At 43.1% G+C, this 16,439-nt stretch overlaps 1 protein-coding gene across 1 annotated transcript in view; it reads left to right on the plus strand.

The window, feature by feature from the left end:
• Positions 1–16,439, plus strand: part of EXOC4 (exocyst complex component 4) — a 947,076-nt gene that overhangs the window by 279,418 nt on the left and 651,219 nt on the right. The window contains 1 exon segment of the mRNA XM_006861146.1: positions 885–973. Coding sequence (XP_006861208.1) covers positions 885–973 — 89 coding nt within the window.

Consider the following 16,439-nt stretch of genomic DNA (forward strand, 5'->3'; position numbering starts at 1 on the left):
TTTTTTTTTTTTTTTTTTTTTAATTTGCAGGTTTCTCTTAAGACTGGCATTCATTTGCCTTTTCATTTTTGTATTCATTGTTTTAGCTTTTAGAGACCCTTTCTTGTCCCCTATGGTTCTGGCCCTGGAAACAAGTGTCTAGGGGGCTGTGACCAGACACACTGTAGCTTCATGTTTTGAGACGTATTTTCTGTGATTGGTTAAAGCTCGAGATGTCAGCCATTTTGAAACGCTCCATTTTGAGGACATTTTGAGAGAGGCCACAGCTGTTTTGGTGCTTAGTATTGTTGTTGCTAAGTGCCGTTGAGTTGGTTGTGACTATGTATGGGGTTGCTGAGGAGCAGCTGGTGGCTTTGAACCACTGACCTTGCGGTTAGTGTCCAGTGCTGGTCCTCCAGTGCTGTCAGGATTCCTTAGTATTGTTACCCAGCAGAATTTCTCACATACCCTCAATTCTTGTCCTCTCACTAGTGGGGCCAGGAAGACAAGAGCTGTGCTCTAAGGAGCCTGCATTTCTGTGATGGCACCTGGCAGGACTTTGGAGCTTGGTATAGCATAATCCAGATGCCTTTCTAGGATGCCCTTGTTGCTATGATTGTAAATGGAGAGCCGGTGAAGGTAGGCAGGCAAAACAAAGTTGGAGTGAAACAGAGCTGTACCAGCTGAAATGGAGAGTACGCCAAAGGTCTAAGTAGTGCTGTAGAGGTGAGTTAGCCAGTGACACCCTCCATAAATCAAGGTCGTTGGCAGCTGTCCCTGTCCTGTTGTGTTGTACCCAGCAGGTCTTGGTCGTGGAGCAATAAGAGTGTCCTCCAGACCTGAGGGGCACACTTCTTTAATCCCTGGCACCTAATCGTGTTTTCCCACCCTGCGTTTCATTGCAGGTTCGAGTCATCCTCCCATGCCATCAGTCTGAGCGCCTATTTGCGAGAGCAGAGAAGGGAGCTGTACAGTAGGAGTGGAGAACTTCAAGGTGGGTAACTTGAACCTCTCAGAAAAGCGTCGTTTACTGGAGGGGGACCTGGGCTGCCTTCACAGGATCCTAGCAGAACCTAATAATCCTGCCCCAGCATCTGTGGCCAAGGAGCCATGGGATTTATACACCTGCCACCATCCAAGTGGGAGCTCAAAGCCAATAAGAGAGCAGGTCAGACTTGCTTAAAGGTAGCGCGCTGAAGTCCAGTCACGGTCCTGGGAACACCAGTCTTCCGTGGCTGCCACTCTTCCTTTGCCTTTTTATTTCTAACAACTTTCAGAATACGGCAGGAACATCTGAGATTTGGAATACAGCACGTACAGCTTCTGGCATTATCTAAAGGGAAGAAGGGTGTCTCTAAATAGTATGGCTTAATCAACTCATTTTGATACATAGAATATTTGATACACAGGTGTGGTTCATTTTAGTCTGCAGAAGAAAATACTTAGAAATAAATTACGTGGTTGTATAAAACTTTAGATCAATACCATTTCCTTCTCTGATACTAATCATGGTAAATGTAATCAATTAAAGTAAGATTTGCTGAAGACCTGCTAAGTGTAAGACATTATTCTATGCATTGGAGGAAGCGAAGTGAGGTTCAAGAAATAAAACATGTAGCTGTAAGATCCACTCTTAAAACTCAAGTATGTATATATATATAGTGATGTATCTATATATCACGGGAGTCTTAGTGTGGTGCTGTGGGTTAATGCATCAGATTGCAAAGTCATTTGAATGGCAAGGTCGATGGTTCAAGCTCCATAGCTACTCCTTGGAAACCCTATCCAGGGTCACTAAGGGTTTGGAATCGACTCGATGGCACTTAACACCAACACCAACAATATATTATGTGCCTCTGTGTGTGGGTATATGTGTGTGTGTGTATGTACTTACATTGTCGTTCAGTGCTGTTGAGTCAGTTCTGACCCTGTAGAGGACTTCTGAATCTGTAAATCTTTGTGGGAGCACAAAGTCTCTTTTTCTCTCCTGTGGAGTTGCTGGTGGGCTAACCTTGTGGTTCGCAGTCCAAGTGGGAATCCTACAGAGTCACTGTGCTTCCGTATGTATGTATGTCGTTGCTAGGCGCTGTTGAGTCAATTCTGACTTATAGTGACCCTGTATGGGGTTCCAGAGGAGCAGTTGGTGAGTTTGAACTGCCAACCCGTGGTTCACAGTCCAGTGCTGATCATAAAGCACCACACCAGAAGTTCTCTGTATAATGTATTCATATATGTATCTATTTCTGACTATTGGTAAGAAGATAAGGAAATGCTAACAACTGAGTAAGAGGCATGCATAAGATGGCTAAAGGAGTTGAGAGAAAGGAGGGATCATGCAAATTCTTTGAGAGCTCTAAAGTTTCTCCTTGAGAGGTGGATAGGATTGCGTTTACTATCTTTGATGTTTTGTGGGCACTGGGAACATATTGCAGTTACAAACCTACACAGCGCCGTATGTGTTTTTTCCAGACTCACCAGTTTGAAGGGATTGTCTGCATCAGCTATGATTTAAAGGCCATTTATTCCCTTAGAGTGAAGGAGACTCGAAGTCCGAATTCAGGCTTGGGTGCCGAGCCTGGCGGAAGGCTTTCTCTCTCTGCTGACTCTGGAGCGAGGCCCACGCCTCTGGGCTTCCACTCCCGGGCAGTCTTCCTGTGACTGGCATCGCTCTCCCCCATCTCCTCTAGCTTACTCGTTTGTTTAATCTCTTCCATGTAAAAAGATACTGAGTCAAGACACTGTGCACACTCATCCTGTCCCATTCACATTACACATCTCATTCCTAAATGGGATGACAGCCATGGAGGAACACAGTTCAGGTCATAGCATCCCGCCCACATTTATAATCTTCCCACATGCAAAACACATTAACCCTATCATCCCAAAAAGTCTTAAGTCCAAAATCTCATCTTCTGAATTATCTAAATAAAACCTAAAAAATAAAATGATCTGACAATTCTTCTGTTCTCTTAGATGTTCTAGTGATGGTTCCTCTTCTTCTTTCCCCCAACTCCCATTGGAAGAGGACAACATCTGACTCTCCTTTGGCTTGTTATCCTGCCTGCAGAATCCCAAGAGGCAGACAGTGTTCTCTTGGTTCTCTCTCGCTGTGTCTACTCCCGTCTAAGTGCTGTGGTAGTTGGTTAGATCCATCAGAAACAGGTGTCAGCTCTTTAACAAAAGATGACCTTGGCAGTTAGAACCACCAGCCACTCGCTCCCTGAGAAGCAGATGCTACAGCAGTGACTCTGCTTCTGTGAACTGCGGCCTTGGGGGACACGCTGGGGCAGTTCTCCTCTATGTTGTGGGGTTGTTATGAGTTGGAATGACTAGCCAGCAGTGAGTTTGGTGATTGGCCATTATACATAAACTTTAGTATGTGAAGTGCCGTCGAGTCAGTTCCAACCCATAGCGACCCTGTATAGAGTTTCCAGGGAGCAGATGGTGAGCTTGAACTGCTGACCTTGTGATTCAAACCAACTTTGTAGTCCAGCACATTAGCCCACAGAGCTACCCCAGGCCTCCATAAGCTATACTACATGTCGTTGTCGCCTTTGATTTATCTGGCCTAGGACAGAATGTAATGGAAAATAGTTGAAAATCCAACTAAGTTAAAAAGGAAGTTTATTTTCTAAGGATAGATTCCTTGTTTAAGGAATCCCTGGAACCTGATTGGAAACATTTCCATCCTACACAAAGTTAATTGAAACATGGAACTTTCCAGCATCATTCTATTGTACTTCTCAGTGCTCAGGAAACTAGCAGGGGTGAACACATCCTACTCATGGCATTCATTAAACAGGTAACTGAGCTGACATATCACATGCTTGGCAAGAGACTTGATCAGCTGACCTGCTTTTGTAAAAGTTTGATGGTGCTTCATTGGGGATCAAAGTTTTTCTGAAGAATGCTTTTAATATTTCAGCAGAAATGTTAAAATGTTTTTTAAAAAAAGAGAAACCACACCTATTTTCTATCATAAATGGCTGTCCTTGTTCAGCATTTCTATTAATGTGAACAATCCAAGGGACCCAGTGAGATCTGCATTGCAGCTTTCTCATTGTAAAGGTTTAATTGAATACTTCAAACAATTATAATAGGCTGGTGGAAGGTTTTTGTCTCTTCTGTGCCTGCCAGGTAGCTGCAGGCTTCGCTTCCCAATGGTTTGGTTCACAGGGTCAACCTCCCTTCTGTTGAAGGGGAGCAGCAAAGAAATCCAGTGAAGGACCATCAAAGTCATATTAAAAACTCAAATTTTAAAAAAGTTAAGTTCCTGCCAATATTTCCAATTTGTCTTGCAATTAAAAACGTTACCCAACCTAACAACACAAGGGAGAACCAAAATTTAAAATGAGACTTCTTTGGTATCATCAACCCATCTCAATTGGCTCTGACTGGTTTCACTACAGATGGTTCATTATATAGTCTGCTCTTGGCAAATAGGCTCAGGAGGTGGGGGTTCCACTTCAAAGAGCAAGATAACAGGTGGAGATCTGACTTATGCCTGAATCTACGTTAATCCTAGACTTCCTGTTGTTCAGAGTCTCTCTCCTGCGTCTGCGTACTGCTTAGACAGCGGAGGTGTAGGGCAAGAAAGACGCTGGTTTCAGTGAACATTGTGCTTGAATATAGCATTTCAGGTTTAATGTACAGTTCTTCAGGACAATGAGATCACTGATGGACCCATTAGCTTACGAATGTGACAAGAATGAAAACCATTCTCTATCATGGTAAAAAAAAAAAAAAAAAAAAAAAAATCAGTTGCTAAGTTAATCAGTCCTGCTATGCCTCCATTTTCTTATATGAAAAAATAAGAGCTGTTCTCAGCCCTAACTATCACGGGGGGCTATGTCAAGTATAAAGTTACATGTTAAAGCTCTTGAAAAATCACAGTGAGTATACGTGGGAGGAAGATGTGGCTGTCTGCCTTTGTAAAGACCGACAGCCTTGGAAACACTGAGACTCCATCCTGTAGGGTCTCGATGGGTTTGTTTTGTTTTTAATGATTGATTTGAATTAAGGTGATGCTTTCAAAAGTTGATCCTTGTGCAGTTAGGAGTACTTCATGTGCTATGTAATTACACGGTTCCACTGAACCGCTCCTTATCAAGGGGGCCAGTGACTCCCATTTCCCAGATACAGCTCTTGCTTTTCTGTGTTTGTTGCACTTCACTTTGCAGCATCTGTTTTCCTTTGCTCCTCTTTTTGCCCCTTCTGAGCCATCCAATCCACTGTTGGAGGGTCTCAGGGTCTGCCCCTAGCATCACCATTATGCTCACTCTCTAGCCTCTTCCTCAGTGCTCTCAGGCCAGACCAATCTCTTCCTCGTGTCCAGGTACAGCTGATGTGGGGCTCTTGCCAATGCCCTCACAATTGTTTTCTGACTGCCAGCAGCCTCCCCGCCTCCGTGATTCTTGATCTTACTAAGGCTTTTATTTTCTCCATACTGCTTTTCATAATATTCACATCTTTGGATTGTTTGTGCAGAAGTCCTGGTGTTGTAGAGGGTTACATGTTGGACTGCTACTCATGAGGTCAGCAGTTCAAATCCACCAGGTGCTCTGCTGGAGAAGAAAGATGAGGCTTTCTGCTTCTGTAATGATTTACAGCTTCAGAAATCCTATTGTTGTTGTTAAGTGCCGTCAAGTCAATTCTGACCCTTAGCGGCCTTGTATAGGGTTTCCAACCCTATACAGGGTCACTATATGTAGGAAACGACTCAACTTCACTTTGCCGGACCCAGAATGCAAGTCTTATTAATTGGTCTACTCCAGTGCCCTCGATACGTGGGGCTTCAATAGCAACCCTATACACAGTAGAACAAAACACTGCCCAGTCCTGTACCATCCCTACAGTTATCACTAAACGTGAGCCCACAGCTGCTGCCGCTGTGCCAGTCCATCTTGTTGGCCGACTCTCTGTCTTTTTTTTGCTGACCCTCCACTTCACCAAGTATGATGTCCTTCTTCAGGGACTCGTCCCTCCTGACCATATGCTCTAAGTATGAGAGACAAAATTTCACCATCCTGGCCTCCAGGGAGCATTCTGGTTGTACTTCTTCCAAAGCAGATTTGGCACTTAAAAAACCCCACACACATATCTGACGAGGAGGACTCTATCTTCAATATTTCTTTATTTGCAGGACCAAGCCTACTTAACTTGAGAAGCCCTGGTGGAATCTTCAATGAAGAGACTACGAGTCCTTGTGATTGGTTTACTCTAATTTTTAAGGATAATAAAACTCAAGAATGAGTAACGTACATTAATTCTTATTGATCCAAGTAGAAATGTATACTCAGTTTTGATTACAGTTTCTTTTCTATCTTGGGGCTACTTAGTACTTGTGTTTGTGCTCAATAATATTACCTTTAGAGTGCCATTTTTATTCCCGTTAGTTTAATGAGTGACATTTCTACAGCCCTGACATTAAAGTCTCCTGTAAAGCTTCAACCACTTGAGAATTGGCTTCGCTAAGAGGATTTGCTGTACCTAGTAAACATGGACGTACCGACATCAGGGAAAACTCGGCTCTTCCTGACCCGACCTGAATTCTTAGTTTTTCTCTCTCTAATGGGTTGTGGGTGACAGGGTTATGGATACTTAACGGTGATGGCATGTGTAATTAATCTGTTTGGAGATGCAGATGCTTTGTCTTAAGGTAAGGCAATATTTGAAATGGATTACCCAAGAGTTGATTATCCTTTTTACAAAAGCAAGCTGTTCTCTAATGGAGCATTCAAAGGGAGTCCTGATAGATACATTTCCAGGGACTTTTTGGTTGAATGAGGTGTGTTGTGTTGAGCAGCAACATACCTAACCACATATTTGGCCCACAACTTTCAGTTCAAGATGTGCTTGCAAAGTATTACATCTTGAAATCCGATTAGATATTCTTTGAAGACTTTATTTTTTAAATGTTTTATTGTGAATTATATGATAGTTTACATGGGAGAACATTAGTTTTACATTCACCCTATCGTATATCATTTGATTGCCATGGTTACAATCCCCTCCATGCATCATCAACCAACCAAAGGGTATACCCTACAAGCCTGCCCCCTGGTCATCAGCACACAGCCCCTCTCCCTCTCTGGGTCTAAAGTCCCCAGCTGCTCCATCTCTCCACGTCATCATCTCTGCCTCCATCTCTGGCATCACTGCTTCTCTGGGTAGGGTCATGTTCTCCGCTCTTCTCCCTTGATGGTCCCAGGGGCCTCTGCTCCTAGACTGCAAAGTCAACCACTCCCCTCCTTTTGCTACAAAACATCTACCTTTACATTTCCAACCCTCACAGTCAGTCCTGATAGTAATTATTCACTGTTTTTTACAATATGAGTCCTATCCATATCTTCTTTCATGAGCCCTGCCCAGACAGATTGGATACGACTAAGTGGAGAGTCTACCTTCCTCTGCACCCTCTGGATCTAGGCTCCCTCTTAAAAACTTGTAAGCCAGTCACTTCTTGCCTTTGTAGTCCCGTCCTCCCCCACCCCCATTTTGGGTAGCCAGTGTCCAAGTTGCCCATCCCTGTGTATTCTGTGTATTGAGGAGGTGGGAATGATCTTCGCTGTAAAGATTTGTTCCCTCTTTTGAGCTACTGCATCCATAGGTATAGGTCAAGTTCATCAAATTGTATCAGATTACTTTTTTTTTCCCCTCTTCTTTCTTCTTCTTTGAAGACTTTTAGATGTTGCTTAATAACATTTTTTCCAAAACTGTGTAAAAGTATGCAGGGAACACGAAAAAAAAAGTACGTTCTCCCCTCCCCCAATTGCATATAATTATTTCAAAATAACCATAACCTTTCTTAGTTTCTGTTATGGTTTCAGCTGTAAAATAGTATAAAAATTGATTTCTCTTCTTTGGTGGGTTTATTATATTCTTGCATTAAAAACATCTTGTCTTTTATGTAAGATTTGTTTTATAATGAAATTTTATTCTTGTGCTTGCTAAGTGCCTTTAAGTCAGTTCTGACTCATAAGATCTTGATTAGGGTTTCCAAGGAGTGCCTAGTGGGTTTGAACTGCTGACTTTTTGGTTAGTAGTCCATGCTTACCCTACAGCGTCACACCAGAAGGTTTATAAATGCTCATTTATTTACCTGTTTCTAAGAAGTTGTTGCTGTTGTTATGTGCTGTCAAGTCAGTTACGACTCATAGCAACCCTGTGTAGGGTTTCCAAGGAGTAGCTGGTGAGTTTGAACCGCTAACCTTGTGGTCCAAACCGACCTTGCAGCTGAGTACTTATCCTACAGCACCCCACTAGGACCACACCACACCAGGTAAACATACTAACCTCAGTTCACAGAAAGACAAATGCATGTATTTCAAATCATTTAGGTCATGAAAAATCATTTAAGTAACGATCGTATGCCAGACTGTTGCAGAGAATTCCACGTCTAGCCTTAATCTATGTAATGGGAAATTTAGCTTTTTAAAAAATGTTCCCCAGTTTTGGATTTATTTATATGAAATGGATTTAGTTTCTGAATAGTTCCAATTCCTACAGATCCCATCTACACAGTGAACAGATAGCTGAGCCAGTGGACAGACCACTGTGCTGGTGGACTGGGAGAGAGCTTGGAGGTCACCAGAAGATGGATCTAGTGAGCATATATCAGCCCCCGTGAAGTCCACATGTGTTACGGCCTATGATCCTCACTCTTGAGAAGACAAAGATTCTTGGTCATTATTCATGAACAGTTGATGGCAGACAACCTTACTGAAAAGAAATTGCATTCTATTAATTTATTCACTTTATTCATGCAGTTAAGGAAGGAAATAATACAGTAATATGGAGTCCTGGTGTGATGCTGAAGGGTAAGCACTGGACTGCAAGTCAATTTGAACCAACCTAACCGCTACCTGAAAACCCTATACAGAGTCGCTATGAGTCAGAATCAACTCAGTGGCACTTAACCACAACCTGGTGTGGTGCTGTGGGATAAGCACTGGACTTCTAGCCATAAGGTTGGAAGTTCAAACCCACCAGCTGCCCCTCAGAAAACCTGTGCAGAGTCGCTGTGTATCAGAACTGACTCAACGGTACTTCACAGTATCAACAACCCACTTTAATATACTGGATTGATAATACAATGTCTGCAGTTCAAACCCACCAGCCATTCCTCAGGAGAAAGATGAGACGTTTTGCTCCCTTAAAGATTTACAGCCTCAGAAACTACAAACAGGATCGCTATGAGTCAGAACCAACTCAGTGGCACTTACCAACAACATACTTGGTGGCACAGTGTCTGAGTGCTTGGTTGCTAGCTGAGAGGTTGTCAGGCAGTTGGAGCCCACCAGCTGCTCTGCAGTTTGCCTTCTTAGAGAGTACAGCCTTGGGGCAGGTCCACCCGGCCCTTGTAGGTGTATGGTCAGTCGGACTTGAGTCTTCCACAGTGGGTTTAGTTGGCGTGTGTGTGTGTATTTTTTACTCAATATATATGTATTTCTCTATATGTATGTTACACTTCAATTTAAAAGAACCAAAAGTACAAAAAGTAATAGCAACATGTTGCAACAGAAATTTTAAAAAGTTACCTTATCCTATATTTTCATCATTTGGTTCACACCAGCTTTTTTTTTTTTTAATAGGGTACAAACAACTTCTCTGCTTATTTTCTTAGACTTTGTTTAGACTCATAAAAGATGCCGTCAGTGATAACTCTTGATTGTGTATGAGATGCAGCCAGTTCTGCCATGAGCTGTTATAGTGAATTAGTGAGAGGACCCCAGATGTCTGAAGGAGCCCTGGTAACATAACAGATACGAGTTGGGCTGCTAATCTCTGGGTCAGCAGTTCGAAACTACCAGTGGCTGTACGGGGCAAAGACAAGGCTTTCTGCTCCTGTAAAGATACACAGCTTTGGGTTGGTATGAAGTGTAACTGACTCCACAGCACACTGCCACCAATGTCACCACCACCACCGCCGCCACATGTCTGTGGTACACAGCGTGGAAAGTAAGAGTCAGCACCTAGTGAGTTTCCTAGATAACAAGTTCATCATCATCCCAGTGTGATTCATAAAGCACTTGGATTCTTTCACAATCAAGTATGGATCCTTACAGTAATACCTATGTTGTTGTTGTCAGCTGCCATCGAGTCGGAACCGACTCATAGCGACCCCATGCACAGCAGAACGAAACAATGTCTGATCCTGGGCCAACCTCACTACCGCTGCCACACTTGAGGCCATCAATGATGCCACCTGGCCAATCCATCTCGTTAGGGGTCTTCCTCTTTTTCTCTGACCCTTCACCTTACCCAGCATGACATCCTTCTCCAGCGACTGTTTCCTCCGGACAATATGTCCAAAGTATGAGAGACGAAGCTTAGCCATCTTGGCCTCCAAGGAACACTCTGGCTGCACTTCTTCCAAAATAGATCTATTGGTTCTTTTAGCAGTCCATGGCACTTTCAGTATTCTTCAACACCACAACTCAAAGCCATCAATTCTTCTACGATCCTCCTTATTCACTGTCCAGCTTTTGCATCCATATAAGGCTATTGAAAACACCACGGCCTGGGTCAGGCGCACCTTATTCCTCAAGCTGACATCTCTGCTCTTCAATACTTTAAAAAGTTCCTGTGCAGCAGATTTGCCCAGTGCAATATGTCGTCTGATCTCTTGACTGCTGCTTCCGCTAGTGTTGATAGTTGATCCAAGAAGAATGAAGTCCTTGACAACTTCAATCTTTTCTCCATTGATAAGAATGTTGTTTATTGGTCCAGTGGTGAGGATTTATGTTTTCTTGACATTGAGATGTAATCCATATCGAAGACTGTGCTCTCTGATCTTCATCAGTAAATGTTTCAAGTCCTCTTCACTTTCAGCAAGCAAGGTTGTATCATCTGCATATCGCAGGTTGTTAATGAGTCTTCCTCCAATCCTGACGCCACGTTTTTCTTCATAGAACCCAGCTTCTCGTATTATTTGCTCAGCATACAGGTTGAATAAGTATGGTGAAAGAATACAACCCTGTCTCACACCTTTCCCAATTTTAAAACATTCAGTGTTCCCATGTTCTGTTCGAACAACTGCTTCTTAGTCTAGGTACAGATTTCTCAGAAGTACAATTAAGTGTTCTGGAATACTCATACTTCTCAATGTTGTCCATAGCTTGTCATGATCCACACAATCGAAAGCCTTTGCGTAGTCAGTAAAGCATAGGTAATACCTATAGTTAGAGATTATCTTATCTGAGGGCACCCGAGGTGGCCCAGTGTCAAAACTTAGCAGCAGTTGGTGCATGTGTACGTGTGATATGTAAGAATAAACCGTCTCAGCACGAGTGTGTTCCTGTAACGGAGTACGGTCCCAATTTGTATTTTAGTCATAAAACCCTCTTCTCTTTAGTATAGCAAACACGCTAAAGTGGAGGTAGTCCGACTGCCCCATCTTCTTAGCCCCGCCTACCCCTGCTGCCCTTCTATCCTTCCTCTCATTGGCACCCAAAACACCACCCTAAATCTCCAAAGATTCTCAGGAGCAGACCCCTGCTCATCCGGGAACTTGATGTGGGAGAGAGATGACATTGTGGAGTTTAGGGTAAGAACAGAATGTTCAGTAAATCTCAGACATATATAAAGAGACAAAGAAGAAGAAAGCAGGTTTGTACCACATATCACTCAGGAAAAGCCATTTCTGATGGGCTAAGACCGCAAATGTGAAAGTCTAACGTATGGACAAGAATGTTCATGTCCGCACCATTTTGATTAGCAAGAAAGAAAGTCCTGGAAAGAAGTCACCTGTCCAGATACAGATGAATGGCTGTCTAAATTGTGGTCCCGCCGTAGAGTGGGGTGCTACTCAGCAGTGGGAATGAGTGAACTGTACGACGCATTCAAGTGCTGTAAGCTTCAAAACAGTCATCTCTCCCTAGAGAAGAATGCAGGTAGTCTTCGCTCCCTCTGCGTGAAGGTCAGAAGCAGAGAAGCAGGGGAACCTAATTGTATTTTGCTTTGACATTCACCCTTGTGGGATAAAAATGCAAGGAAGGTAAGGGAATGCAAATCTCTGATTCAGGGAAGACAGCACTGCTGACAAGGATGTGATCCGAGCTAGGAACGTGTGACATACTGTCACACATACTGTCTGGTTTTTAAGGAAAATGATGGGCATGCTGTTGGTTGTGTTAATAGTCTTTAAAAACTCTCCAGATGTCATACATACTCTTGTTATATGATAGTATGTATAGAAGCACAATTGTAGAACATTAAAAAAATGTTACAGCTTCTTCAGGCTCCTGAGACAGACGCTGTCTGTAGTCTAATGGTCCTAAATTGGAGTCTACACCAAATTTGAGTTTTCTGTGGCAGCTCAGCTGGTGCATTTTCTAACAGCATTTCAGTGAAGGCCCAGCCCCAGGCCAAAGCTGGGCTTCTTGTGGACTCTAGTGCTTTACCTTAAACAACCCAGAGGTCCCTCCCACCTCACCTGCTCTTCTGCCCCCAATTCCCCACCTGGGTATGGCAGAGAACCTGCAGACATGGGTGCCAGCAGCTCTCAACACTAAGCCCTGTGTTGTCTATGGCTTTCTGTGTGTGTGTCGTGACTTGTAAAGGTGCATTTTAGGTTTGCTTGGGCTGGACATTTTACTAGGATACAATAGTGAGCAGAGCTTGGCTTTGCCCAGGAGGGACAAAAGACAAGAGAGGGACCATAAGCTGGCCCCAGTGCCTTACAGTTGTCCTCCAGTACACCACTGGTGGTGGTGTGTACCTTGGAGTTGGTTCCTACTCATAGTGACCCTGTGTAGAGTTTCTGAGACTGTAAATCTTGATGGGAACAGAAAGCCTTATCTTTCTTCCAAGGGTCCCTGGGTTCAAAAAGGAGCGCTCGGCCCAGTCTGCATGTCTTGAGGGCTGCTTGGTTATAAACAGAGATTGCAGAGTCTCTGTGCTCACAGCTGATTCCCAGCTTGTATTAGGGCATGGATGCAAATACACACCAAGTTACTTTTGGCTTTGCCACAGTTTTACACTTGAAAAGCCTGTATTACAGTAATATATGACAGTCTGCATGAATATTGCATGAATATTGTAATAGTCATAATATAGGATGCTCATTCCTAGAGTTGCGATGACATCTACTGAATCGCAGCCAGTTCATTTGCATATTCATGCCCACTTAGCTCAAGTTAGTTCCTGTTTGTTTGCACATTAATGTCTGATTTCAGCTCATTTACATAGCCCTGTTCAGGTGGTTGTGATGTTCATCTGTGGGCTTGCTGGTACTGGTCCTTTTACGCCAAGTAGCTTGGGGACCATCGTGATTTAATGGAAGGAACACCTAGTGCCCATTCAGCTTTTATGCGGCATGTCCTGTTCCTTTCTGAGCCGGGATTACCCACCTCTGGAATGCAGTCCTGTTGTGGCGCTGTGGGAGAAGCCCTGGACCACAAGATCAGTGTCAGCCACGAGGTTGGCAGTTCAAACGCACCAGTTACTCATTGGAAGCCCTGAACAGGGTCGCTGTGAGTCAGAACCGACTCTACGGCACTTAACGACAATGACATAATGAAGCTGGCAACACTTAGCCTTGTCTGTTTCTCAGGGTTTTGTGAGTATCTGTGTATGAGAGCTTCCTGAGGTCGTTGGTGTTTCATTGTACAGCATAGAGGACTTGGAGAAGACTGCTATCGAATGCCACCCCTTAGTAAGTGTTGATTACATGAGATACTAAATTGTTTTTGTTCTAAGCTGCTACATTTGTGGTAATTGATTCCATATCCATGGAAGATGAAGACACTATCCAACCGTGATATGTAGTGATTCTTCCTTTGAGTCTCCCAAATATTCCCTATGAGTAATGGCTGGAACTTGCTGGAATAGTTCTCTTACTGTAAGGAAGGAAGTGAACCTTTTTTTTTAAGTACCAGATTCACTCTGAATGTTATTCATACAATATGACTTTAATTTGGAAGCTGAAGAGAGACTTTGAGAAAGATGGAGGCCGGGAAGGTTTTCTGTGTAGTTGTGGACCTTTCTAGTCTGAAATAACAGTTTGTAAGTATTTATAATAACTGACTCGACGGACCTTGGCAACACTATCCACAGGGGACAACACTGTCATCACGATAGCTTTCTGCAGAACGCTGGGCAGAGTCTCTGCAGGAACCTTTGCGCTGTTTCCTGAGCACCTGCCTCTGACCGGATCCAGACCAAATTCATGATCTCGCCCCCTGACCTCTACTCCACAGCGTGCCCTTCCTTCCATGGGCCTGGTTTCATCAAACTACTTGTCTGTCCAACTGCGAAAACTAGAAGTCATCCTTGACTCTTTCCTCCTTCATATTACACGTTTACGTGAGCCCCAGGTCCTGTGGGTGCTGCCTCCTCAGTGCCTGCAAACTCACTTGTGCTCTCTCTTGAAAATGTTCCCCACTTGTTTTCCCCTTGCCTGACTGTTCGCCTCGCTTGGTTACTCTATTCCTCCCTCCATTTTTCATTCCCTCAAAACCATTCTTTCTATGGAAACCAGAATGACTTGAAAGGACTTAATGCTTTCTTCGGTTCCTTGAGCTGACCTTCATGTCCACAATAACATTCTGTGTGGCTTGGTCAGCGCCATCCTGTACCCTCTGCTTAGCACTTGTCTTTCCAGAGCATGCCAGGCTCATTCAGTTCTCAGGCCTCCTATGTGCTCCTTTCTGTACCTGAAACTGGCTTTCCCCTGCCGTCTCCTTGGCAACGGGTTATCATCTCTAGGACAATTCTTTGCTTGATCACAAAAATTATACTTAATGCTTATGATGAAGTCTTTACCATGGGTCAGTCATTATCCTAAAAGTTTTTGCATGTTCTATTTTCTTTTATCCTCTTAACCATTACTTCCTTGGTGAATCTTTTTCAAATTCTTCTTCTGTATTTAATTCTCCCAGACACTAAGTTAGCAGCCCTTTGTAGCACCTGGCTTGCTGGTAAACCTTCAATGATTACATGTAGTTATTGGTTTCAATGTGTGTTGCTTATTAATTGTAAGTTTCATGCAGGCTGCAACTGTATCAGTTGGGTCTACCGGACTGGCACAGCCAATGGCAGGTGGTAAACACCTCAATAGGTAGTCATGATATTAACAAAGGAAAAAAAAGTTAAGAAAATCGTTCAAAGTTACACATTAGCCAAGTGGCTGAAGTAGACCATGGGTTAGGACTTTTCTCTGCACATTTAACTCTGTTTCCAACATGTGAAGTAATAAATACATATGAAGGGGCTTCAAAAAGTTCATAGAAAAATGGAATGGAAAGATAACGGAACTTTTCCATAAACTTTCTGAAGCCCCCTTGTTATGCCATAGATGAAGTTATAGTAAGAAGGTGGTGGTGGTGGTGTGCGGTGGAATTGGTTCCGACTCATAGCGACCCTGCACAGGGTTTCCAAGGCGGTAAATCTTTACTGAAACAGAAAGCTTCATCTTTCTCCTGCAGAACGGCTGGCTAATAGTTTTGAACTGCTTACCTTGAGGTTAACAGCCCGACTCTACCCGACCAGACCTCCAGTAAGAAGATAAATAAGGGGAATTAATATCTTATGAGAAAAGAGGGTGAGGTTATTGAGATTGTGTTTATTTTAAAAAAAAATTAAGCTTTTACTGTAAATTGAGTGATCGTTTACATGGGAGAACATCAGTTTTGCACTCATCCTGTTGTATTTCATTTCATTGCAATGATTGCGTGCATCATCATTCACGGTATTTTCTTCTGTTCCCTCTGTTTTTGCTTCTACTCCCTCTGTTTTTTGTTTGTTTTTGGATGTACACAAAAACACTCAGGAATATATTGATCATTTAAACAACCAAAGGCCACATTCTATAAGCCTGCCTTCTGGCCGCCAGCCAGCACACAGCCTTTCTCTTTCCATGAGTCTAGAATCCTCAACTGCTCAATCTCTCTGTGCCATCATCTCTGCCTCCATCTCTGGTGTCGCTGCTTCTCTGGATGGGGTCCCACATTCAGCTCGTGCTCTTCTCCCTGATGGTCCTAGGGTCCTCTGTTCCTGGAATGTAAGATTAACTACTCCCCCCTTTATGCTACAAAACTTCTATCTTTACAGTTGTGACAATTGCAATTAGTCATGATAACAGTGACTCACTATTGAATCATAAGAATCTTATCCCCATCTCCTCTCACCAGACCCATCTAGACGAGATGAAAACTATTCGGGGTGGGGGTGGGTGGGTGGGAGTGGGTTATCTTCCCCGAGATACCATTTAATTTTCTGTTCTTATCTAATCATCATTTGATTCTCATTATCTTTCCATCAAATAGGCCTTATTGTCTTATTTTATTTTATTTTTCTGGTTAAGCAAACCAAGGCCTATCACTTAAGTAATTGCCAAAGTCACACAACTGGTAAATGATAAAGTTGTTCTAAAATGCCATCTTAATTATATAAAAGTTGCAAAATAACTTGTATTTGAAATGGCTTGTGCATTGTTCTATGTTACTGAGTTAGGGGTG

The sequence above is a fragment of the Chrysochloris asiatica genome, unplaced genomic scaffold (assembly GCF_000296735.1).
Source record: "Chrysochloris asiatica unplaced genomic scaffold, ChrAsi1.0 scaffold00041, whole genome shotgun sequence".
NCBI classification, from domain to species: Eukaryota; Metazoa; Chordata; class Mammalia; order Afrosoricida; family Chrysochloridae; genus Chrysochloris; species Chrysochloris asiatica.